Source organism: Plectropomus leopardus, chromosome 4 (assembly GCF_026936395.1).
Source record: "Plectropomus leopardus strain MGB_pleo_1.0 chromosome 4, ASM2693639v1, whole genome shotgun sequence".
Lineage (NCBI taxonomy): Eukaryota > Metazoa > Chordata > Actinopteri > Perciformes > Serranidae > Plectropomus > Plectropomus leopardus.
The window spans coordinates 21,984,503-22,011,729 of record NC_142179.1 but is presented as its reverse complement, the minus strand read 5'-3'; the positions used below and the strand labels follow the sequence as shown (position 1 = coordinate 22,011,729).

At 39.7% G+C, this 27,227-nt stretch overlaps 2 protein-coding genes across 6 annotated transcripts; both read right to left on the bottom strand.

Moving 5' to 3' along the window:
- Window positions 1-635: 635 nt before the first annotated feature.
- kif2a (kinesin family member 2a) lies at window positions 636-19,497 on the bottom strand. Of its 5 annotated transcripts, none has more exons than XM_042487774.2 (22): window positions 19,299-19,497; window positions 13,092-13,186; window positions 12,599-12,721; window positions 11,259-11,313; window positions 10,852-10,968; window positions 10,531-10,575; window positions 8,329-8,429; window positions 8,060-8,155; window positions 7,911-7,965; window positions 7,638-7,800; window positions 7,374-7,464; window positions 7,176-7,239; window positions 6,950-7,041; window positions 6,618-6,760; window positions 6,183-6,387; window positions 5,364-5,474; window positions 5,210-5,277; window positions 4,805-4,930; window positions 3,747-3,894; window positions 3,201-3,302; window positions 1,678-1,813; window positions 636-1,583 (listed from the first exon to the last, which is right to left on the bottom strand). In XM_042487774.2, exons 1-22 carry the CDS (start codon window positions 19,357-19,359, stop codon window positions 1,498-1,500), a joined length of 2,283 nt encoding a protein of 760 aa, XP_042343708.1. In that variant the 5' UTR covers window positions 19,360-19,497; the 3' UTR covers window positions 636-1,497. The 5 variants fall into 5 exon arrangements, with proteins under 5 accessions (XP_042343708.1, XP_042343709.1, XP_042343712.1 ...); XM_042487775.2 differs by having other exon boundaries at window positions 4,838-4,930; XM_042487778.2 differs by lacking the exon at window positions 4,805-4,930 and having other exon boundaries at window positions 19,299-19,496.
- A 1,803-nt stretch (window positions 19,498-21,300) lies between these two features.
- On the bottom strand, window positions 21,301-27,155 carry dimt1l (DIM1 dimethyladenosine transferase 1-like (S. cerevisiae)). Its single transcript, XM_042488334.2, has 12 exons — window positions 26,949-27,155; window positions 25,515-25,588; window positions 25,288-25,374; window positions 24,146-24,207; window positions 23,950-24,043; window positions 23,812-23,861; window positions 23,594-23,717; window positions 22,683-22,775; window positions 22,512-22,576; window positions 22,123-22,186; window positions 21,904-22,010; window positions 21,301-21,798 (listed from the first exon to the last, which is right to left on the bottom strand). The coding sequence occupies exons 1-12, from the start codon at window positions 27,004-27,006 to the stop codon at window positions 21,756-21,758; spliced, it is 921 nt and encodes a 306-aa protein (XP_042344268.1). The 5' UTR covers window positions 27,007-27,155; the 3' UTR covers window positions 21,301-21,755.
- Between the last annotated feature and the right edge of the window lie 72 nt (window positions 27,156-27,227).

Here is a 27,227-nt window from a genome sequence, read left to right as displayed (position 1 = left end):
TCAAGACTACATCCCAGAGACGCTAAACATTGATAAAAAGCCACGTTCAGATTGAGTTGTTAAAAAGCAAAATAGGGCAATTTCACTGTGTTTTTCACACAATCCAGATAAAAAAAATCAGACTTCTCACTTGTCAAATCTGGAAAACATTATGTGGTCTTTCACGTGAAAATGCAGTGAAATGTCCCCTATTATGCATTTTTACAAACAGAATAAAGGTTACACACATCTAAAACTGTATTTATAATAATATTTTCCCTTTCTGGGATAATTTAGTCCAGATTTCACAAGTCTTTAATATAGGGGTTTTTGATCCAGTCCTAGTTTAATTTGATCTACATCTCAAAAATGCAGTGAATTGTACTATTTTTGCATTTTCACAAATAGAATAAACATTTTGCAAATTTCAGACAGCATTCAGGCTTTACACAAAATGCCTAACATGCTTCCACAACAGTTAGAGGTGCAAAGAAGCAAAGGATCAGTCACTCAGCTATGTAAACTACATATCCTTCAACTCTCCCATTCACTTCTGTAGTAGAAGCTGCAAGTCAACGGTTAACATCAGCGTTGTTGGAAGATGTCTCTTGGTGGAAGGTATTCAGTTCCTTGGATCACTCACTGTCAGAAAGCCATTTAAATGAAACACATGAATCTTTATTACTTCATCCAGCATTACATCCGGTGCAAACACTGAGAAACATAACCGATGGTAGATCAGTGGTCTCCACTATACATTTATTAATAGCAGTTTTTTTTCTAGTTTCAGTTTTATAACAAAGTGTTAAACAGGGGTGGAAAACATGTTTTACGTTAAGTAAGAGTTTTAAGTCAGTTGCCACATAAAAGGACATGGCACAAACTCAAGCAAACTACATGTAAAAACCTCTCAGGGACACAAGGAAAGAAACACAAAGGAAGAAGCCCACTGTGGTCAAAGACTTCTTCCAAACAGGAAAAGGCTCTGAGAAGGAAGGAAAAGAGAGAAGAGACTGCCTATGATGAGACGACTTTACATTGCCAACTGAGGACCCAGGAGCATGAAAACTGAGGACAGTGGCGTACGTACGCTATCACGGAGTGCACATGCAGACATGTCAGCCAGAGCAACCAGAAACAAAATACTGGTTTTGTGTGGTAAACCTTAAAACATGTTCAATGAAGATCTTTTCTGAAACCAGGTCAAAAATATTCTGTTCAAAGGAAGTACAAACAAGTATAAAAGAAAATAATTTAATAAGAACAGAGAGGGGAGGCTAAACATTCTCCATGAAGGAAATGAAACTATTTTCCTTCCTAAATTTTCTAACGAGACCATAGTGAGTGAAAAGCCAGTTTTGTTAGGAGAGGGATCATAACAAATGCAATTCCTTGAGCCTGTTGGTACATCAGACAGTCCTTTGATTTTCACAGCTGCTAGAGACAGCCCGCGTTGTGCCGAACATCTAGTGGTTATGTTTCTGTATGTGCCACTTACACCTCTTCAGCCTCCAGTCTCTAAAGAGCACGTGGCCTCTTGGGATTGATCTGCTTACTGGCTTGCTCCTCCTCCTGGAGTGTGGAGCGGAATGACTTCACTTTATCTGAGAGGAAAAGATATCATCGTGAAAAAGTCATCATCGTTTGCTGGGTCAGGACGTATTGTCATAAACGGGCCAACGTGTGTTTTAATCGTACCTCGGAGCTCAGTGAGGATTTCTATCTTCTGGTCTAGGATCTGCTCCAGCTGAGTGGCGTATGACTCCACGTCATAATCCACCTCCTCTGTCATCTCCAGCAGCACCTTTTCATCCTCCAGCCACCGGATCGACTCCTGCTCACAGGAGGACACATACAGGAGTGTATTAGGTTTATGACTGAGATGACATCGTACCGGAAGCACAGAAGAAAGACCTCTTGATTATAAAAGTGTTCAAACAAAAGTTCCCAATGCATGTTTGAAGTGTTAAAGGGTAGCTTCTGTATTTTTCAACGTGGCCTCTGTGCTCAGATAATTACACCGAGTCTTAACTGGATGCGACGCAAGCGTAAAAACCCCACATTCTCAACAGACATATTGTAAACACTGACAGAAATTGATTTATGTGTTTTGGAAAATAAAACTTAACTGCAAACTTAAAACTACTCAGTCCAGCACTGGGCATGATGGGAATGGGGGCTTTGCTACTATAACTTGGAATCCGGCTGGAAAGAGATCGCGATTTACTGAATGTTCGAGTAAATATAGTAAAATACTGTGGGATGCTAGCATGATGGCTTCTTTTACAAAGTGTAAATGGCGGTATGATGTAGTGTGGAAGCTAAAACAATCGTATTTAAAAATGACCTGTGATTGTATTGTTGTAAATATGAACAATGAGGAGGTAAGTTCTCACATCTGTTCAGTGGTTAGGTCTCTGAGTGCACAGCTGATAGGTAAGTGATTTGTTTACATGACATGAGTTTCATTTTAACGGATGCAGTGTGGACAGAGAGTGTGCGATGTCAGTCAGCATCATGGAAAGTATCCCTAGAGGTCAGCCTTTTTGTTCAAGATTAAAACTCTTTTTGACTAACCACAAAAAGCTCCATAATTGCTATCGCTAGACGCACCAGACTTCATTAAATTAACAGTTATTTTATCCTGACAGAAACATAATGGCACTCTTAAATGCTGTCTTGTTTTGTCTCTCCCCTGTTTCAACCACCACTGACTCTGGCTTGGTGGAAATAAACCCTTAATTGACCCACTTAAATGTGGAAATATGCTGGCTCTATAAATGCTAAAATGACTGTTTATTCAAAGAAGTCTGGTGGGTTTGGTGATTGCAATTTCGAGGCTGTTTCTGGTTAGAAAAAAAGAATCCTACTTTTGATTTAAAAAAAAGCTCGACGATGACCTCTTACTCAATACTGGAGAATTTTCAAAAAAAAAATTATTGTTCCTACTCAGTCACTCAATAAAAAACATGGAAAAATAGGGTCCAGGCTGAAAAATGCAGATACTTTTCAAATTAAAAAAAAAAAACATAAAAAATGCTTTTTTAAAAATGTTTTCCTTCATATATGAATCCTGCTGTGTTTGCAAACCTTCATCAGTGTGTAAAGAAATAGCAGTAGTCTTTAAAAGCAGATGACGTCTGTCTTCATGAATGTGGACATAAAAAAGGGAGCGTGAGTGTTTTAAGAGTTGTGTATGTTGTTTTCTTCAGTGTTTTGACCTGGAAAACAGCTCGGTGGTCCTCCAGGACCTGCTCCTCCATCTCCACTAACTGAGACACTGCCTCGTGGAAGGTAAAGAGCTGGGGAGACACTTCCTCCTCCTGGGAAACATATTTACGGGGTCAATAAGGGACACAGGACAAGACTTAACATGGCTTCAGTAGCAACAAAAACGGAACACACGACACACAGCTTTTCTGAGATCACTGCTTACATCTAGATCCTTGTCAACATTACCGTTCACTAGTATGTTTAGAGATCTCAAAACACATTTGTTTTTTGTAAGCACGTCTATATATCACTCAACTATTCATCTTCGAAACTATGAGTTGTTTGAATACATGCTTCGTGGGCTTATCGGTTTCCAAAGCAGAAACTGTCTATATTTAAACTGATGACTGGTATTCAATTGATTGGTTACCTAAAAACAGACATTTTTAAGTTATTTTTAAAAAGTTCTCTCTGGACAATATGTCTAATATCAAAACATGCTGTATATTTATAGCTGTGTGATTTGAGGTTACTGCAAGACCCTGTGTTCTTACATTCTGCTCACAGAGCAGTTTGAGGTCGTCTCTTTGCGGCGAGATACTCAGCCAGTCCTCGTCCAAAAGATCCAGCTGGTTGACATTGTGGATGTTGGGTCGACCCCCCTCCATCACTTGGTTGGGGTCTACAGTCAGCTCCTTCACCCTGCAGAGAAAACACACGGAGCTGATTGAGACTGTTTCCTTTCACAGGACAGATCCCGTCTGAACCAGGCTGCTGTTTGATTTGGGGCATGATGTTAAACGAGGGGTCAAAGGCGTTCACAAAAAGCGTGGAATGGTGGCATCATGACGGCAGTGACATCATGCAAAGGGACGGACGACTGCATTGGCTCTGTAGATGTTTGAAGCATAATGTAATTCTTCCATTGATTTATTCTATTAATGGACAGTAAAGGTGTGCAGCCCACTACATGCCACCTGTAGGATTTTACAACACTTAAGGTCATGGTCAGAACTCATGTTTGATGAAGCCTCACAGAGCTCATGAGGTATTATCGCCCTGCACCCGACCTGCAGGTACAGTGTCAATTAATTAGGACCGTGTGAGAAGGATTACCACCTGAGAGTTTGCTCTAACAAAAGCTCATCCTGGGTGCTTTTACGGGACAGCTTTGTGGATGTTGTAAAGTCATGACTGGTGCAAAAACACCTTAATATGTCACGTTTTAAACAGCTATGTACTTAAAGTGACTAATCCACTCAACTCTCACAGTCTGCGGTGTCACCCAGAACAAATTAAAGACACGCCCACATGGACAGACGCATGTATTTGTTTATCAGGAGTGAAAAGAAAAAATTGTGTCCACAGCCAAAAATAAAAGTGGAAGTCAAAGCGGGGGAGGAGGATGAAAAGTGAAACATCATGCTGTTGAAAAAAAAGGAAGGATAAGAAATGATGGAAGTTTTTCACAGTAATGAAGCTGCTGATGAAGTGAATGAAAGCTGAGCTCATGGATGTGTCACAACGTGATAAATACATAAAGGGAGCACATGCATAGCGTGTGTTTTGTGTGTGCGTGCAGTGCTGTGCTGTGCTTCGGGGAGTGCTCGACCTGCTGGGAGAGGTAGCAGCAAAGTCATCATACTCAAAGGTATTGGTGGGCGAGTGGTCAGGGCGACTCCCCTGACCGCCCTGGGAGAAGGGGATGTCCGACGGACTAATCCCAAACTCCTTCACTCTACACAGCGGCACCGGCCACACCAGGGCATAGAGGACGGGAGAGAGGAGGGAAACAAAGCAGGAAAAGAGAGGAGAGAGGGGATACAAGAGAGTCAGAGAGAACTACTGAGAGTAGGCAGAGAAATGTACAACACTGATACAGCTGATTTTAATCTATACAAAAGACACTACAGAGGAATTAAAGGCGCTATCGCTTCATAACATTGCTTAACAATCGTTGGTTCCTGCAGCAACAAGGCATTTTCCAAATCACGATAGCAGGTCAACATATTCCCACCTGTTGGCGTAGCGTAGTGTGTTGAGTGTATTCTCACAAGATGTCATACCAGGAGAGATTGTTGCGATCTATGCAGAAAAAAGAGAAGATCATGCTAATTAATAGCATTTGGAACAAATAGGAAATAGGATATTGATAGAGGCTATGAACTGACCATGCATGTGCGTGAATTTTCCCCGATGAACGAGTCTCTCAGGACCTGGGTGAGCTTACTGGCTCTGAATGGAGTGTGGGGCTTGTTACGGCCGAGAGCCCTGATGCACTCCTGAAACAAGAAGAGCAGAGACCCATCGGCTCCGGTTACATGCACACCAGTATTCCTGTTTTATCCCGAATACAATAATATTCGGAATTTGATGAGGGTCATATGAACAGCGTATTCTGTTTAAATATTCAGAATCAGGCTGTTTTCCGAATTTAGCATTCTCCAATTAAGGCATGTAGGATATGGAATACGAGTGTCAACTGAGGTTTTCATCTTAGTTTGTGATATATGGTCTGTTTATGGGCGGCTCTGTGCGTTGTCAAGGATACACTGTACACAAACCAACTAACCAACTGTTTGCAAGGCTGTGGAGTAAAGATGCATGTCAAAGAAAAGCCCACTTTGCAACAGGTTTTTGGATATGCACAAATATCACAATGTCAACCTTTCAAGAAGGTATGGGAAGGAAAGAGAGTCACACAAGTTCACCACTGGTTAAAAAAAGTCCTATTTTGATGCAAAAAAGCAAACTAACAAGCGGCTTTGTGCAGAGTACTTGCGGAGAACGCGTGGCTGCATGTGAACGGGAGTGTCAGTGGAATATTTGTTTTCATAAGACATGTTGAACAGCTTAGCAGGGATACTGTCTTTTTCAGAATATGGGCAAAATAATATGGGTCTATTTTTTAAGAAGCTTTTTGGAATCATTGTGCAGTATTGTGCAGTAAAAGCAGCAGGAGATGCTTCACAGTCCACAAGCCCACAAACCTTTAAGGCCAGCAGGCTTTTGTTGATCTCAGCTCCCTCCAGACGAGTTTGGCGGTCAGCACTCGATGTATCTGCCCCCCTCTCGTTACCTGCGAGGTCGATGAGGGAGAACTTGCCATGCATCTTCCCCTTCCTCCGAAGAATGATCTGGAAAACGGCGTGGCTGCGAGATGAGTGGGCATTGGCTGATGTTTGCCCTGATGTTCTGGGAGTGAGGAAGACGTAAAGATGAACAGAGGGAAGACAAGAAAAAGTAAAAAAATGCCATGAACAAGCAAGGTTATGTATATTCTATTAAGAGACATTTGCACAGTGACAACTCATTTGTAAAGATAAGTGCTGAGCTATAATCACAAAAACAAATACTGAATAAATACAAAAGTTTTTAGTCCTGCATCACTAACAACTACATTGACAACCTTTCTGTTGTTCTACCTGCAGCTGTTGCCAACTTCAATGAGTTTCAAGACCTCCTCTGTGCACTTGACCTCCTTCTCCTGAAGCCCCACAACTTGCACTTGCTGTTTCCCGTCCTCCAGCACCCTCAGCTTCGCTTTACGATTCAGCAGGTCAAACACCTACCATTACACACACACAGTCAGCACTGGTTCATGTTTTATCTGAGCAATCACATACCCAAACCCATTTTTTAATGTAATGTGATGGACAATAATCACTTAAGATAAAAAAAAGCAGCATGTGTATTTGTTTAAAATATCCTGGAAATCTTCAGTTGGAAATTCTGTTTGATTCTGCATATTACTTGCCTTTCCGCTGTAGATTTCAAAGAAGGTTGCATACACTTGAAGATCTAACTTCTTGTAGTTGGGTTTCTTCAACATGAGAAATACATCCCGAGCTGCATGAAAAGAGATGAGAGATCTAAAAATGTCCCTGCAGCAAACCAAGCCCTTAAATATAATAACAAAAGCCATTTTATTTGAACGCCTTCGCTCAATAGAAAACAATAAATAAGCACAGAAAACAACTTACCAGCTAATGCATAAACTCCTTTAGAGCAGTCTTGGTTCTTCCCAGAGAAATCTCCACCCATAGTCTAAAACACAACATACAGTACAATATTTTCATATTCGATGCAAAATAGAGCAAATCTCTCAATAGGAGCAACTGGGTTCCATCTTTAGTAAGTGATGTGGCCTTTGATGTGGCTTTTTGAAGGATGTGACTCACATGCGTTTTTCCACTGCCTGTCTGCCCGTAGGCAAAGCAAGTGGCCATGCCCCTCTCAAAAATAGTCTCCACTAGAGGTCGGGCAGTGAACCTGAGAGATGAGAGCGCAGATTTACTCACTAAAAGATACAACATCTAACCATTAGATACATAAACTAGAAATGTTAATTCAGTTTTCATTGACTCGTCGGGTGTCACTGCTGTAGAGTATGACAGCAAGCACATGAATCAGCTTGGTCTGTTGGTTGATTTGTTTTTACAGACCTGTAAACCATCTCATTGGTGGTGCTGTCATCGAAGGCATAATCAAAGCGGAAGGTCTGGTTCTCAAGGTAACGGGTCAGGTCCACTTTTTGTTTAGGTTCATGAACCATCACCACGTCCTTACTGGGGATGGTGATCACATCCAAATCCTTCATGGCCAACTCTGAAATACAGCAGAGTCCAGGCTCTCAATCATATTTATACACTGGAGGAACACATAAAACAAACAAACACATAATGACAAATAATGCTGTGACCATTTGAAGAGTGTACCTTTCTTGTTGAGCGGACGTTTCCTCACACAAACACATATTCTGTGCTCCTCAATCTGGACAGCACAACAAAGATGGACATTTTATTATCGTGTTGCTGAGGGTCAACATCTAATAATCAGGACAGAAGGAAAAGCTACATCTTCTCACCAGATCTGCTGTGGTCAGGGGCCGGTAGTCCAGACTGGCTCGGAAATCTCGGATCATGTACATGATCTCATAGTTAGGGATGGTGGTGTCCACCTCCTGAAGAGCGTCAAGGAGAGACAATGTGACAGAGTGAGCTGCCAGCCTATTCACCAACAGGTAAATCATTCTTACGTATTCCAATGTGTAATCTCAATGAACGCAACACGGATGGTTATCAAGATTCAATAAATGTCTTTGTTTATTAAGAAGGAGAATAAATATTGATTTACCTGAGCTCTCTTCTCCCTGAGCTCCTGTTGCTGAAGCCGGCGCCTCTCTCTCTTCTCCTGCAGTTTCTCCACCTCCTTCACGCAGTTTGACTTCCTCCTCGCTGCCATAAACAAAAGGGAAATAGTAACTCTGCTGCCTTTCACAGGATATGGCTTTGTTTGTAAAAAAGGTCTTTTCCTCTCTCACTCCTCATCCAAATGGTTTCTTTTACTTCCTCAGTCTTGTCCTTTGGCTTGAGCTGCATCTTTTTTTCTCTCAGTGAGTCTTTCCTCTCTCATAGCAGTGCTTCAAACAGAAGGGAGACTTTTATTTGGGCTATTTCCAACAAAGCACAACTGTGATGGTGCTAAAGCGCGGACGAGGAAGCAGCGGCTGGCACACAGTGCCTCCAGTATAACACTGGCTTCTTTCTCTACATAGCCAACAAAAGGCCTTTACAATATGTTCAAAATCTTCTCTCCTCATTCACCCCTTTCATCTGGATCCTACGGGGCTGTTCATATCCTGCCTTTTTTCTTTAAATCCACTGTTGTCGATATAGATGCCCCTAAGGTGCATTTAAAAGTGACGCAACAGCGGTGCGAAAGGTTTCCCAAGTGCCTATTTTTTCAGCGTGCAGTTCAACGTTTGGAATGCAGCAACGTGCACACGTGACGAAAAAGCCTCAATCACAACTGGCAAATATCTATCTCTTCTGTGAATATCAGTCTATGGTAAATATGGAGGAGAAGTTCACTGTTTTAGTGCAGGGCTACTTAGAGCTTCACAATCTGTCCCGCAGACAATACTTTTATACACACTTAACAAAACTAAAGTGCTCATTGTGGTCGCTTAGCAACGCCAGGCGCTACCTGCCTCTACGCCTTTGAGGGGGAAAGGAAGTTGAGCGCCTGGGGTTGGCACAGACAAGACACAAAAAAAACCACCGGAAACTAGGTTTGGAAATCCCAGGGGCGTGACGGTACACTATGTAGTACACTATGTACATAAGTCATGGTACAATATGACTGTCATTTTAAACGTATTGCATTATGCTCAGTATTGTGTTAAAATATACTTGAATGCACTGCAATTTATTAACTTTTTTCAACAGCAAATTATGTGCCCAAATGAAAACTTTTTTTAGCATCTGTTTTATCTAACAGGATAAGAGTTTTCAGTCTGTTCAGCTCACTTTTATTGCAGCTAAATGTATCGAGACTGATTTCATTATTCTAGGAGGCTACCAAAAGTTAAATTCGTAAATTCGTCAGATCAAGGGACAGCTAAAACACATTACTCACAATGTGAGATATGTGCCTTGTTCAAAGTGATTGGAAAATATTTTCAATCAACCAGCAATTAACCAGAAGCGTATTCCATATCTCCCAGCACAACGCACCCACAGATTAGTGTTGTGTCAGGTCAATCACAAACTATTAGTAACCATGACAAAAGAACACTTGGTTAGCAAACATGTGAGTAAAGCCACTTCTGATCGAGTTCATAAAAAATACTGTGTTATCTGATTAGCCCCAGCTCGTAGCTACAGCCCAAGCTTCCCATGTAAAGCCTGTCCGAAGCTCTGTAATACAGTCCCGGCCTCCCGTTGGCTCCAGTCCCTGAGTACCCAGACTATCGGAGCAGAGGGATTAATAATCTGCTCTAATCTGGGAGCAGAAGATGAGCTGGGTCAGCACCGGGACAAGGCAGTGTAAGAGGGATGCGGCACCGTCAGTGCTTGTGGGGTTACTCTGTCTCACAGACGGTGGGGGGAGCAGAGGGGGGAGGAGAAAGAACAGGGCGTTTTCCTCCTTCCCCTCTTAGTTCATCAAATGACAGAAAACCGTTGGAAGGATGAAGAAAAAGGTTATTGTTGCCATCGGAGCCTTGAGGAGTAACGCACAGTGCCACAGGCTTTTTCACGTGCGAGCTCGTGTGTGACTCAGCAGAAATCAGACGGGGAAAGACAGCGCAGTCAACCAGCTGCACAAACGGGCTTTTTTTCCCTCTCTCCCCATCTAATACCCAGAAAGCCTGTCTGCTGGATGGATTGTGTTTGTGCTACTTCACCACCACACCACAGCTCTGAATAGTATCTGACAGAAATTTTGGGTGCACAAGCTTCTCGTAAGACTAGAGGGCTCTCGGTTTCTAGTGGGAGCTCTATTAGAATCACCATGAGGCATTGAGGGCAGGGGAAACATGCAGGAGATACATACAAAGCTGTCCCAACTCCTTTCTGGATATCGGGTGATGTGAGGATTCTGTGATGAACATGTGGTCAACAAAAACATGTGTCATTAATAGTTTAACAGATGACCTTAATCAAAAATAATGTCAATGTTAAAAAAAGAAGAAGATGCAATTCAATTGTTAACATGCAAAACATCTGGACTTTGCATTTTAAACCCTAGAGAGTTTATTAACTTTAGGCTAAATGCTTACAACTGGTTCTCTGAAAATGTTTTTTTCTATGGATGGGTCAGTTAGATCACAGCTCAGGTTAATTAAAAAAAAACAATCTCTTTTGATCGTGTTACCATTCTGCAGTTGCTGTTGTGTCTGAGCTTGAGTGGGCTGTGAAGGCTGCAGAGACGGGGGTGGAGGTGCAGGCTCTGGTTGTTGAGGCTGTGGTTGTCTGGCCCGAGTCGGGATCACTGAAAACACAGAACCACAAAAATTAAGAGCAAAGAGTTGCATTTTGACCTTAGTATTAACTGAACCCACTACTTTAAATCTTAAGTTAAATATACCCAAAAACCATGAGCGACTTTTATCCTAAACTCGACATGTCGACTGAGTTCTATGTAATGTGATAATACCGTGTGTTTTGTATTGACCATTTCTTTTTTTTTTTGAATAAATCCTAAATTAATTTTCATAATTTAAGTTCAAGATATCATGAAAGGATACTTAAAGTATTTCCAGAGAAGTGCATGACACAAACCTCTGTTATCCCTGGACGGAGTGTCATTCTTAGTAGGTGCTATCGTCCGACGGTTCTGCAAGAAACAAACAGAAGTTGCAATAAGAAAATCTCAGATGAGAGAATTAGAGTTCAGTGATTCCTAATTTCACTATTACAAATTCCATAGCTGCTCTGGACCTGATAAAGGAAACATCCATCCTTTTTTTCCCCAATCAGTTCTCAGCCTCTTTTCCGTGCCTCTGTAATGTTCAGATACAGAAATAGACAAAGCCTGGGAATCAGATTAGTGCCGAGTACAGAGGCAACACCAATGTTCGTGATGACACCGTGAATACGAAAACCTTAAAGTATATTTTAAAAAAGTAGAGCAGAATATGTCCAAATCACAACAGCCTGTAACTCAGCGTTTTTGTGAGGATGATAATTGTAAAGGTTACTGAGCTACACAACAAAAAGGTACTTCAATTATGTAATTATTGCAGGCCAAAGTTACAGCGTAGTATGTTTACTTGAATGTTACTTGAAAATGTTTTAGGCCTATATGTTGAAAACTGAAAAGACTTTGTATAACAGGTTAAATCACAGTTGCAATATTGACTAAAATAATCCTAGTGGTAACGTGACAGCGCGGAGCAGTGCTACTCTAGTGTGCACCACACACAGTGTACTTAACAGGACCAATTAGTTGGTTACCTCAAAGGATCCAGGTTCTATATTAGGCTCCAGCACACTGCAGCTACATAAATACCTGAGCAAGTCTGAGCACTTTAGATACACCTGTCCTCACATGGAGGGACAGAATCAAAAGCAGAAAGTTTGTTTAAATAATCTCACCAATTTGTTTCAGTTGTTGTGTAAGACATTTTTTTATATATGGAAAAACACACTAACAATGGACCAAAGACTCTTTTCTCATTTCCTGTAGACAAGTGTGCAGTTTGGGGATTTTTTCTGTTTCTTTTCTGGTGAGTCACGTTCGGTGTCGCAACACAAACAGACTGGAGAAACAATTTAGTAAACACTTCATGGCAGCATGGAGGCCAGTGAAAATGTTAATGTGTTGCTTCTTTCTTACAGTTGTTACTTGTTCAGTTTCTCTTTAAAAACTGGGTGCCAGGTCATTTGGAACCATTTTTGAGCACTGATTAGACACGGACAGACAGAATTTGTAGCTGAGATGACAAAGAGTCGCACAAAGTACAAGCAGTTGTGCTCAAAAAGGGGCGAAGTTCCATCACTACTGATTGGAGCTGATACACAATAAATACCCATGACTACTGCAGACCCATTGGTCCCACGAACGAATGCAGATTGTAAACTTGTAAAAAGGGATTATAAGGTGGCAAAGTGATACTCACCTTTGCAATTTTGTTGACCTTCACACATGTGGGTGTAGGTGGGGGTGGAGTCTCTGGACTAGGGGCGATTTCCTCATCTGGGGCCACATCTGGGTTAAGTGCAAATATACTCTCCAAGTCAATCTGTCAAAAAACAGAGGAATATTTATAGCAACACATTACATGTATGCCCATTAAATGATGTTTGGCATATTCATCACACTTCACATGTGCATGGACAAAAACATTCAATATTGTAATATTCTCAATATTCATAGCTGAGACGTGGGATATGCTGTTAAGTATACACTGTGTGGGACATATGACCAGAGCTACATGCTGTGTTAGGTCATGCACATTAGTGCACATAGATCTGATGTCTGGTGGGACTGCAGTACATGCAGGCTAGTTGTGTAATCACCACAGCCCCTGAATGTCTTTTAATGTATTATTCATCGCTGTGGAAAATAAAAGCACATGCTGGTGCTTTGAGTGGTAATAAATGGTCATTTACCTCTTTCCCTTTTGTGTCTCCATTTTCTATCCACTCCACTGTGACACTCTCGTTGTCCTCATTCAGTGAGGTCACCATTGCCTGGTGTATGCGTCCTGTGAAAGTATCACAGATAGGAGAAACACAAACATCAGACTGGCAGACACTAAACAGTGAAGTCAGTTCCTCTTTTAGGGCTCCTGCAAGTTTGGTAGCAAACTGGTAACAGTGGATGCAAATAACAAAAATCGAAACCCTGTAACTCCACATTTTTGTGAGGATGATATTTGATATTTTAATTGTTGATAAACAGAGTGCTAATAGCCAGGTATGTGCCACTATTCACCTCATGTTTAAGTAATGAAAAACAGATAACAAAGATAATTATATATATCAGTACAACTGAATTATTGTTCCCTCTCTTTTTCTCGCACAAGCACATACATATATACAGGTGAACATAAAATGGATTTCACTAATATCCTATCTTGTGAATTAGCAAGGTAATGTATTTAATAGGGTAAATTACTGTAGGCCTAATTACCGCCTGCAAGCCTGATCAGATCAGTACCTCAGCTTGTTACATTAGAACTGTTTTTTTCGGGGGGGGGTGCAGCAATGTTCGAAAAACCTGAAAACGGATATATGTTTTTGAAAATGCGGTGAGTGATATTAAATGTATTTCAGGACACGCTGATTTGCTGTTATCATATTTTAACATGTAGTGTCACTACAAACACATGGTGATTCATTATACTGTTTAGCAGCTATTAGCTAAATCATTGCACAGTTATCAGTTTTATTATCATTCTAGAAATTTCTATTGTCCCAACAGCACAGTGTTGAATGATGCTCTGCCCTCTCTGTGCTCACATTAACATTAACCAACGGCACAGATTTACTTTTGATTTCAACACCTCAAAATTTTGATTTCAACACCTCACGCATCAGGCAGGAAGTGGTTCCTCTTAGTTTAAAATGAAAGCGAGTCATTCAGTCAGTATGAGGTCGGATAATGACCTGTTGGAGACAATGACTGATTAAGGAGACGAGCACATCTTCCTGCCTGTATGCTTCTCTCCGCCTCCCCGTCTGCAGCTGTAAAGAGCCTGCTCAGCCCTCCCATCTTTGTCTATGTGGATCCGACTGTATGCTGTGAATTCCCAGCACAGTCCAGGAAAACGCCGTGTTCCTGTATCCATTATTCAGAGACACACGGAGCCAGCGAGCAAAGATGCTTCTAGTGTTCTCAACTGCTGAACATTTCACTGATTTACCTTACAGTTGTTTTGTTAGGCAAAACCATTGGAGAGTCGGGGGAAAAAAACATTGATGTCATCTGAATATCAGGAACCGCTGGCTTAAGAGGACAGACATATCTCATACTTGAAATAAATAATAAATTCACTACGTTTAGTAAATCAACTGCCATTTAGATAGGCATACACTTAATTCATTAACATTTGTTGACGTGGCTACAATATTCTGTTGTGTAAAATACTATATTTTACACAAAAAAAAGACAGGTGACATTATCTGAATTAACATTACAACACATGTAAATGCAAAAACGATGAGAATTTTGAATACATTAATCATATTGGGACATGTCCCACTATCATAAAAGTTTAATGAGCAATAATGATGTCAACCTTACAACCCAAGCCCACTCTCCATCCCTCAATTAAAAGTGACTATCATGAATCTTTGTTACTGGTTGATCCAGACAGTGTTCAAACAGAGAGCTCATACTAACAGAAAAAAAGTTTGAAAAACATCTTAATTGCAAAGTAAGGTAGAGTAAATGTACTATTATGTCCCAGTCATGTACACATACATCACAGTGTTAAAGAATGGATGAGAAAGGCTCTTTAGAACAGCATTATGAGAGTTAAATGACAACATTATTCTCCATTCACAATAAAATACTTTAAAACTTGCTTGTCAAGTCTATCTTCTTGAATAGGAGTGACTTATTTAAAAGCTACAAAAGAAAGAAGTTCAGATCTACACTATTCACAACAAACTACAAACATGGAGGACATATTTAAGGTGTTGGGCCACCACAGGCTGCCAAAACAGCTTCAAAGCTCATTGGCATTAGTTGTCCAAGTTGGTGTCGATCCAACATCTCCTACATGTGTTTAATCAGATGGAGATCTGGTGACCATGAAGCCTTGAATATATGATTCACATCATTTCATATTTCATCCATTCAGTCACCCCGTGTGCCCTGCAATTGTTCTGTTTCTCCACTCATTTACTCAGGTTTTCCTTTAATTTGTCACCTGTCTGACAGGCCATGCAACCCTCTTTGGTCGACTTCATCCCAATCCACCGATGAGCCGTGACACAGCAGATCACCAAACAAACAGGCACGTGGTGTTTGGTCTCACACCTCTACTTAAGGAGAGAGTTGAGGGCACGCCATGCTGCAATAGGGACTGCAGCACTCACAGGATTTACAGTGACAACAATCACTGCTGCTTCCTTAAACTAACGTCAGAGGTTAAATTAGAGACCACAACCTTTCTATTGGTTCATACAACTCTGTTTAACAACATGCTACAGACAAACTGTAGAGCAACAACTTCCACTAAACCACTTACATGGAAAAGTCTTGTTAGGTAACACAGCATCCAGTTAGGCTTATATGATGTGAAGCAGGACTCGGACAATTTACACATTTTTATTCTGCCCATCAATAGGAGTCACAGAGAGAGGACAGAACAATCAAATTACATCTGGAAACCAGATTAACGGAAATAAATATAACATGAAGTGATCTGAAAAGATGTTTGCTGTATCAACCAGCACACAGCAACACCCTTACTGTATGTGTGGACAGCACTTCATCTCTATTGTTTACATAATACAGTGTATTTTAATATAATGACCCTGATAATGTGGAGAGAGGAGAGTGTGAATTCCACTACAGGTTCACACCCTGGCAAATGTTAAATAAAAACACTAATGAACAGAACATGCGGACAAAATACTATAACTGGAGACATGATAAATTCATAATGTAAAAGTTAAAGCAACTAAAGCATTCTAAGAAAAGTTACTGCTTGTGTAAATGTGCAGTTTCAATGTCACTGACCATTTAAACTGAATGGAGGCCACAGCCTAGTAACATTACACACAACAGTGGGAATGAAGAGGGCTCGTCTAACCTGTTGCAGCCAGAGGCCGAGAGACCTCGAGGTACAAACGCAAACTCCACACCATCACCAAGACAGTGTTTTTTTACAGCAAGAATAACTTTCTCCCTCCGCATCCAGGTATACATCGTTTTTTTTTAATTACTGATTAATTACTGATGAATGACAGTTACTAGAGTCAAAGCTCAAATGATATATATATATATATATATATATATATATATAAATAAAGAGAGAGAGAGGCTATAGCTTTATCAAGGTAATACACACTGATCAGCAAAAACATTAAAACCACTGACAGGTAAAGTGAATAATATTGATAATTGTGTTACAGTGCAATGTTCTGCTGTTAAAGCTTGGGTCCTGGCATTCATCGGCCTGGCAACAACTCGCTAATGGCAGGTGAACGTGTCCTGCCGAACCACAGAAACTGCTCAGGAACGGTCCAAGTACTGTGACAAAGAGCTCAAGCTGTCAACCTTGCTTCCAAATTCCCAAGGTCCAAATCTGACTGAGCATTCGTGGGAAGTGCCATTACCCTATAAGTGAGGCGACCAGCCCCCTGCTGACACTGACTCCACGGGAAAGCCGAGAAAATGTCCTCAGAAACTAAGTATACTACTAAGATTTGTTGATTATAATTGATAAGTGACCTAAATTATTGATCAATGATCAAATTTAATTACCTTTATGCCAGACGACAAGTGATCTAATCATTAACTTTAGCAGAATAAGTAAAAAGCCATCAGCATATGTCCTGTGGCGGACACTGTCTTCCTACAACATCCACACACACACTGTTGCGTAGCTGTACACTCTCACTTTGCTGATGAAGGGAACATTTAATTTCTCCACAGAAATCAGTTCAGGGTCCTGGCCTGCCAAGCTTCCTAGCATACACACACACACGCACAATCAGACACACTATTTCTTCCTAGCTACATAAACTGATATGCTAAGTCACATACTGGCTTATTTTACAGCAGCTGAAATGCTGATTTTCTGTAACTGAATGCACAATCTACTGTGTCCCACTTTTATACCAACACATGGCTGAATGGGTAGTCTGACACCTACCAGTGGTTTAAGGGGCTTAAGAGGGGCTGCTTCAAGCCCTGCTAAGCCCAAGGAACAAACATAACCTTTACAGCATCAGTTTCACTACAAAACCAAAGACACTCATTGATGAAACTGTGTCAACAGTCACAGATTGCGAAAAAATGATGCTGTCCATAATCACTAAGCTGGTGGGTGACATATGTCTCTCTAGTACTCTACTATCGACGATGCTACTTGTTTCACACAAAAATGAAGGCCCAATAACAACAGATAATCCGTGTCCAACATTAAACAGAGAATCTGTGATCGCATTACACAATGAGAAGCAAACCACAAAGCTGATGATGATAAAGTGAGAAATAACTTAATCTGTAAATTGTGCAAAACTCAATTATATCTTGCTCTCCTGAGGACTGACTGGGAAAGGGGGAAAAATACGTAGGGGGAACGAGAGACTCCTGGCAGAATCTAGGGAGCTGGCTGCAACAGATGGGGTGGTGGCCTGAATCTGGCTTGAATCTGAACCAGCCCCGCCACCAACCCCCCAGAGAGAGGGCAATCCCTGCTCTGGATGCAACACCAACCAGCAGGGAAAAGGACAGACAGAGCCTCTTCCCTCTCCTGGTCCGTTGAGTGTTTTTTTTTTTCATCTCACCCCTGACTTTATAGTTCTGAGGACAGTATAATCAAATGTCTCAGAGACGATGGAGTTGAGGACAGTATCATCAACAACAACCAATTCAACAGTTAAAAACACACCCTGCCAATTGCTTCAAATGGACTGTTTTCATTCAAGTGCTTTGTTCAAACGACTATCTGTTGTTTAAGGGATTGTCAAAAAACTGGGTGTAGCCTAATCTGTAAGGGACTGCAGAGATGACACAAACTTTTTCAGTCATCGTTGGCTGCCTGGCCCTGAAGCAATGCTGCACAACTAAGGAGGGCAGGCAGAATAAAGCTGACATTCACATAGAGAGGAGTCATACAACAAGCCGCCTCTCTCTTTCCCTGTCTACTCCTCTGTTAACCCTTGGAAAAACCTAAAGCTAAAGTGAGCATATTGCAGTGCCAGCTTCTTCCTAAGGGCAGTTTATAATGTGCAGTACTTCAGTAGAAAGCACAGGGCTTTCATAGGCCTTTCATACACTACTGTTCTGACTTCATTCTCACTAGTTTTGACTTAACTTAACATGATCTACAATGACATTTCCTTGTTCTTTGAGGTTATTCAATTAAGTTTCATCTACATTACAAATCTAGTAACTAAGCTTATACTGACGTCTGTTTGGAGTTATTATCATTACATATTAGCATGTCACATTTTAGCTTAAAAGAATTTTGATTCTTCATTTTAGACAAATAGATGATGCCCATAACAAGTGACGTTAGTTCAGTTAGCTCGGGGAACATTTAATTACCCTAATAATTTAGTTAAATTGAACATAAACTACACCCAAAAAGAAAACTACCCGTGGACTAAAAGGATGGTGGTTAGGTTTGACTGCAGCGTTACTGCTGCAAGAAAGCCGGTAACATTAGCAAGTGTTAGCCGTTTAGCTAATCACAAGCTAATGTTGCTATCGAACCAACGTTAGCTTGATTAGCAATGCAGCTAGCACTGCTAATGTAAATTTAAATTTTCCCAGGAGGATAAATCATTTAGGTAACGTTACACAGTGACACACTAACGTAAGCGATTTAGCGTCGTTAATTACCAACTGAAAGCAGTCGATGTTAGCTAATGAAATGAATTAACCGCTAACGGCAAATGTCTGTTAAGTCGCAGAGAAGCTAGCTAACAAAGGTAGGAGCCCATTCAAAGGCTCTGGCCATGTTGAAACACTCCGCCCTGACAGCTAATATTCATGTTTTCGTGCAGCTAACGTGAACGTTACGCTCTGCAGCCGGGACCAACGGCTGCTGTATTCAACAGCACCGCAGCAACAAAGATCCTCAAACAACTTGCACAGGGCGACGGGGAAAGAAAAGACAGGGTGAAACTTACCATCGCTCCGCTTTATCTCCACATAAGTACCGACGACAATCTTCCCAAAACACGACGCCATTCTACATTACTTAAACAATTTACAGAAACGGGTCTGATGACTTATTATGAGCCGGCCAAATGCAGCTTCTTCTGTTTGGCAGTCTTTGGTCGGGGAGGAAGATCCAGGCAACAGAATGAGCTAGCATTACTTAGCTACCAAGAGTGTTTCCGGGCATTTTTCAAAATAAAACCAGACATATTTTGTACTGTTGAATCCCCTAATCTTTAAAACTAAACTCTAAATTAATCTGGGTTTTGTTGAAGGGTATTAGATGATTTGATGCAGATAGACATAAGTATGTACTTAGATGAATGCAGACATCCCCTTAATTGCGAGTTGTATTCCATTAGAATTATATACAGTATACATTATATGTATATTTTATTATAATTTATCATTTAAAAATTATTATTTTAATTCCACCAGAACCGTTGTAGGCCATGCTGATCTATTTTTGACACTTGAAAGTCGTGATCTCTGCAGTTACATAAATTGTACATAAGAAAGATTTGATGTATATGGTGATGGGTATGGAAGTCTTTTGCTGCCACGAAGAAAAAAAAATCTGTATATTGTTAGAACAAGAAAAGTTCCTTGTTAGCATGGATGTTTAAACAGCCACATCATTGTTTTCATTTTCCATACATTTTTGGCATCTGTCTACTTCTGCATACTTTTTAGTTATTTAAACCATTCAACAATCAAAATGTTCACCTCTTTTAGGACATTCCTGCTTTGAGTTTCTTAAACAGAGGAGAAAATGGGAGAAATATAAAGCAGGAGAGATATTCTCCAAATGCAGGATGACAGTGATATGAAACATATTAGATCATGCAGGGATGTTTGTGGTTAATCTTATAAGAGATGCACTCACATCACCCACACAACACATTAAAATATTTGACATCTGGAAAAATGAAACAGTGCAGCAGTGATAACTTAGGTCTGTCACAACCTTCAAACAATGAGAACACTTTCACAGTTTCACACTGTGAGGAACAAAAGTTTATTTCCACTGTGTCTTCACACCTTGCAGGCTCACAAAAGAAAAACTCGAGCAACATTGTCATCACCTACTCACTTTCGTGAAAGTTTTGTCTGAGTCATTGTGGGAATTTCCTCAATTACATCTAAGCACTGACTCTGACTAAAATCTTTTATATTTGTGTTCCACCACTACTAAGACAACAAAAGCATTTGGCAAGCTGTCTATAAGACCAAAACATTCATCTTAGAAAAAAATTAGGCTTAATCTCACTTTCATTGTTGTGAGTCCAACCAGAAGACTTTCCACATTACGCGCAATGTTTACTTGAGCAAGGTAAGACCACGACATGTCTCAGTGTGGAAAAACAAAAATTGGATCGTCATATGACGAATTGGGTGCAAAGCTGAGAAAGTGTATTATTTTTGACACACTCTGTAAATGCACTGGCTTCAAGCATTAATTGATTTTAGAGATAATGCTTTAAAAAATAAATGCTAGTGTTTAAGCATTAATAAAAAAAAATTAGCCCAAGCCCAATTTTTGTTTGGATAAATGCATAACTTCTACAGTTGTTAATATGAAAGTCTCGCTGGAAGCACTTGAGTGCTTGACAAGTTACGAATACTTTAAGTGCAGCTATTGTATTGCAGCAGGGTGTATCACTACTTTAATTAAACACCAAAAATTAAACCAAGCAGTTAAAATCACATCTAAAATGTGATATTTGCTACTATACTGACTTATATTATTTTAAATTGAATATCTTTGGGGTTTTGCACTCTTAGTTAGACCAAAGAAATTTGAATACATCTCCTTGGACTCCTGGAAATTGTGATGGTTACTATTTATTTCCTTTCTTTTTTTTAAAAAAAAAAAGATTAATATAAAAATGATCATTTGAACGTAAGTAATACCACTTAGTGAGTCAGATGGTGTTCACACAAACAAGAAATGTGACACAGAAAGGAAACTTGTGGATAGTCTGAATTTATTTTACACTCAAAAATCTCCACTTGTTAAATATTTACCTTTCCAAAAGAAGGTCATTTTGGCATGAATAAAATGTATATTTCTTTTAGAGTAGAATAATTATCCATACCGATTATTTTCAATGTATGACAAACTCTCGAACACTGACAGGCCCTCGCCCAATAACGAGGGCATATACAGCTTCCATCTGCCAAAAGCTGCTCATGTATGCACGTGGACACTTTATACTCATAAGGGTAAAATGGCAAACTCAATATGAGCTCTTAAAATGCATCATCCAATATTCTTTGTACATTTCATCACACCATGTCAACACTCAAAATGTGGGTGCTCCAAGCCAAACTCCAGGGGAGGACAGATCAGTCAGACAGTCTATTACTTTCCTCATCTGAGCACGAACGTCAGAGCACCGTTCTCTTCAGTTCCCTCTCGCCATTTAAGAAAAGTGGATCCCTGCAGCGTTGAATGCATGAAGCAGCCTGAGGATAAACAAAACACCCATCAATCAAAACTGGCCCAAACTGATATTTATTTCATTAGATTATTTAGAAAAAGAGGATTGCAGTGGTAGATGTTCAACTTACACCATGAAGTCGTCGATGTCCATGGACCTGGCTCTCTTCTCACTGAATTCAGCCTCCTGCAAAACACTCTCAATCTTCTTGCTGATGCTGAAGTCTGCTGGGACTTCCTGTCAACATGGAGCACAAAAGTTTGGATCCACACAGGCTTAAAGAGTGATCCTAAAAAGTGCAGTTTCAAAAACACTTTTAAGTTGACCTAAAAACGACAGCATGACTCACCACACTGTGTACAGAGCAGTGAATTCTGTAGTTCTTTTCCAGCAGCTGCTCTACTGCAGTGGACCTGAGAATGAGAAAATCAACATATTGGGTTTTTATTCTGCTAATATTTACACAGAACTCGTTTGGATCACAAGTCATTTGGGAACATTTACATTTGGATTTACAGGCCAGAAACTGCACCTTTTTAACTTAATATTGAATTAAACTGACTTAACTTAATGTCCTTAAAAAATCTTCAGAGATTTTTTCTTGTCTTACCTTGTTGTTGTTACTCTTTATTCTCATTTATGCAAAGCAAATTCCCCTTGAGGCAGGTTTTCATTCATTCATTCATTCATTCATTCATTCATTCATTGGGTGACAGTGTGCAGAGAGCAGATACTCACTTGAAAGCTGCACTGAGGGTTTTGTTTTTCCTTACAAAAGCTATTCTGACGAGGCCATCCCACTCCTTTTTGTGTGAAAAGAAAAAAACAACATTAAACAGCCACCATTTACCTCCTTTTATGATCGACTGCATTTTCACAGCATTAAATATTAATAGAGTCAAACCTTACCTGGAAGTTAACTGGAGGAGGAGGATTTTTCGGTTCTATCCTGACAACACTGGACTCCACTTTTGGAGGAGGACGGAAATTATTCTTCCCCACCTGATCACGGGAGGAAACAGCAAAACTGAGACACGGATGTTGAAATACCAGAAAACTTTTTTTTAAAAGCAGTGTTGGAAAAATCTGAAGGCCATCTGTCATTTTAAGAGATTATTATTAGACTGCATTATCAGGTTAAAATTCATATACATTTTTTAAAAGTATGTTAAGATCTTCTTGCCACTAAAGCCTATGTCACGCAAGAGAGCCAATAAAAACAAATAAAACGGTCAACGTTGTCATGTTGACATTTAAGGTGTGTTGTTTGATTAATGGTCCCAACTCATGAATTGAGTAACATGCACGAAAACATTCCACCTTAAAAGCTGCCAGCTGCTGCCGGCAGAAGGCTTTGAGTGGCACGATGAATTAAAGTATTTTTCTCAGTCTTTAGCTGCTAAATGTTAACTAGTAAACATGAAGAGGCACCAAAGAATGCTTTCATGTTTTAGTTAAGGTTGACTGATATATGCCAACTTGCCACAGTAGGAAGAGTGGTTACGTAACCTTGGAAACGAGCCACATCTTAACAGTGTGCGTGCACGCATAGCTGCACTCCAGTACTTAGACAAATAGTACTACATCCCTGCTTATGAAAGCAAAATCTCTATGCTAGTTCTGTATATCAATAATTAAAAAGTGAAAATAAATGCCATCACATATGTCTTACTATATATATATATATTTATTAAATAACACAGAACAAAAGATTATGGTTGAATTTTTACGATCCTGTCAAAATGAGGGACAACAAGAAAGTCTTCCGCAGCCTCGGGTCTGGAGATTCACTGTTGGCACGTTAAACAAACATCACTGACCTTCATGAGATGGTCGACACGAGCGAGCAGCTGTGTGTTGATGGACAGTCTGCAGTACAGTTTGTCTCCAGGCTTGGCAACAAGTCGCATGGCAAACTCTCTCTGGAACATCAACACGGCACACCTGAGCAAAAACGAAACGCAAAAGAGGTTCTACACGCTCCACATGGACATACAGAGAACGCAGTTAAAACGTTCAGCGGGCGGCCGATTGTTACCTGAAGAAAGGTCGATGCAGCAGGAGCTTGAAGACAAACGGTGACGAAATCTGTAAGATTTAGAAAGGGCAGGTTTGAGATGAATGTATGGAAGACACTGAATCAGCTGCGTGCAGTGGTGAGGAAACGTGTCTTTACCTGGTAAGGTAAATTAGCCACACACACGTCAAAGAAAGGCAGATCGGTTTTTAATACATCTCCTACTAATATTTGAAGTTTGGTCTGCATGGGCCTGTTGGAACACAAAACATGTTTTTTTTTTTAAATTAGATCATGCATTCACATATCTAACTGTAGATATTATGTAAATATATATGCTGCTGTCTCGACTCACGTGCACTGGACTCTTTTCTGAAGTTCGGCCACTAATCTGCAGTCCAACTCACAGGCCACCACCTGCAGAAACAGCAACTTCTGGTAAGAGAGGAACTCCAGCGTACGGACGGTGTGGATCGGCTCTTTGCTGTGTGTTTATGAGTTTACACGAGTACACGGGGCACACTCAGGACAAGGAGGGCAACATTATGTTCAAAAGTAAAATCACATTGAAGTTACACATGAAAACCTCATTTTGGCAATTATTAAATGCAATACTGAAGAACTTCAGTGTCAAAACAGTGATTTATTCATGTGTTACAGTTACAGAGACTACTGGGTTCCTACAGCTGACGGCAAGTCCGATTTAAGACTTTTTATTGCCACCCCAAGTAAAGACTAATTTTACAATAACCCAAAATTGTGGAAAAATAAATAAATGATTTTAAAACATGAACCAGCATCAATCACTTATGAGAGACAAGTTTTCTCAAATATTTCACTTTTTTTTCAGTCAAGTTAAAAAGTTAAATGATCTACTTCAACTGCTGAAAAAAAAATCAAAACCAAAACAAACACCTGGAAAACAACGAACACTTCATATTATCAAAGTATACGTTTAGTTTGTCTTGACAAAAGCTTGTTAATTTTTCATGAGTGCTATTGATTCCTCTCTCCTGATCTGCATATCATCTAATTCGGTACATTTATTTAAAAAAAAAAAAAAAAGATATTACCAATTTTTTTGAGATTTCAAAAAAGAAATATTGATTTAAGACATTTTAATACCAATTAAGGTCTTGTTTTTAGATAAATCAATTTAATATATCTTTATTCAGAAACCACAGTAACCCTGGACTACAAATTAAAATATTTTCTTTGCCATCCACCTTTGCTTACAGTACTACACAGAGAATTTAATGACTTCTGGCATTTAACAAAGAATATAGGAGTAAATTCAGATACTGATCAAGCAACATGCAAACTGCAAATTAAGGTCAACAAACTGCAATAACACCTGTTAATGTAATATATAATTACAGAATCAGAGTCACATTTGGCATCTCCACCTGACCTTTTTTTTGTTGAAGTTTTTGCGATTTTAAACGAGAAAAGCAAGAATGACTCAATATTTTGCATGACTCAAGGTGATGCTCTCACCTTCTTGGCTTTTTCCAGGAGTTTCACTGTCATGTTTCCGGTACCAGGTCCCACCTCCAAAACCACATCTGTCGGCCTCAGGGCGGCCTGAAAAACACAACCACAACCGTGACTTGATAACACTTCGCATCATGATTGCCTATGTACAGTCTTTGTTTACAGGGTGCTTGTGTGTGTGTGTGTGTGTGTGTGTGTGTGTGTGTGTGTGTGTGAAATCAATCAATTACCTTCTCGATGATCCCGTTGACAATCAGTGGATTCTTCAGGATGTGCTGACCGATGCCTGTATTGAACATGATCCCTACAACAGACAGGATTGAGACACTTTGTGAGGGGCTTCTGTGATGTTAATGAGTAAATAAATGTTAAATTCATAGATTCAAATCTAGGTCTAGGGCTCTAGCACAATACAAGCTTAAGACAATAAATCCACTTCATTTCATAAAAAAGGTTTAGTCCCAGGAGTCAAAATATCTTAAAATAAGTATATATATGTGGGAGATGAAATCTGAGAGCAATGATTTTTGTACATTGTTTCATTGTGGTGGTAAAATGATAGTAATAGTAATATTTGAATATACATGATTTGGTAGATTTAGAGAGATTAAATGCCATCTTCAATTCAAGATACAAGTAATGCAGAAAACAAAATCTTATTAAACTTGGCAACTAATCGCAGTGGTGGAATGTAATTAAATACATATACTTACCTACAGCTTCCAACATACTTATACTTTACTTGAGTTTTTCCACTTTCTGTAACTCTATACTTCAACTACACACTTCATCGCAGAGGGATATAATGTACCATTTTCACCACTGCATTTGTTTGGCAACTTTAGTTAATAGTCACTTTGTAGATTACAAATTATAAATCAACTTGTACATTTTGATGTACTACTACTATAGGTCAAGTTACACAAGAGTAAATAAATCAGTTAAAATGAGCTCCAACTTTACCAGCTGCAACATTAAAGTAACCAACACATGAATGCATCTATAAACAGGGTCCACTTCAGTGATATGCTGTATATTATTCTCATAGCATAATGAATACCGTTACATTTGGTACTTTTATTATATAGTATAGTATATTTTGATGCTATAATAACCTACTTTAACTATAATTTAAGTGACGTTAAAAACGTGAATGCAAGACTTTCACTTGTAACAGAGTATTTGTACACTGTAGTACTGCTACTGTTACTTTAAAAGAAAACCTGAATTTTTCATCTACCACAGCTTGATATGTTAAAGTTTTAATATTAACTGGTTGTTTTGTGGACACTTTGTATGCCGAAACATCCAGAAGACACTTGACAATTTAATAAGTATCTTAAACAAGGTTATGTGTAAATGTGAATTTGCAGTTAAGTCAAACTGCGTTAAAAATCTGTTTTTGTAAACTCAGTTTGGCTTCAGTCTCACGGAAATTCATCGCGAGCGTTAACAAGTCACGTAAACAGATATTTAAAGGCAGCGCAGGCGACCGACTTGACAGCAAATCTCATTAACGATTAACCTTTACCACTATTACTGTAAAACCTGCTTGATATCTGTTGCGGTTTTACGATGATAAACTTTAAAGGCCGTTTTCTTCGGCAGCAGACAGTGATGTTTGCTAACATGCTAACGCTAACCTCTTCCTCGGAGAAACATACCTTGGTTTTTCACCTCTTGGTGCTGCCGGCTTTTTTTCTCCGCCTTAACTTTCGGCATTTTGGCCTCCGGTTTATTCCGACGAAAGACAGAGAAATCAAAATTTTTTAACAATTATTCAAAATATATCAGCCCTGGCTGCAGTAAGCACGTGTAACCTCCTTTTCTTCTTCCCTGACAGAATTTGCAGTAGTTTTAAAATCTCTTCTGAGCTCAGGTGTCGCCCTCTGGTGTCAGCTGGACGTCATCTATATTTCTTTTACAAACTAATCAAAAACAAA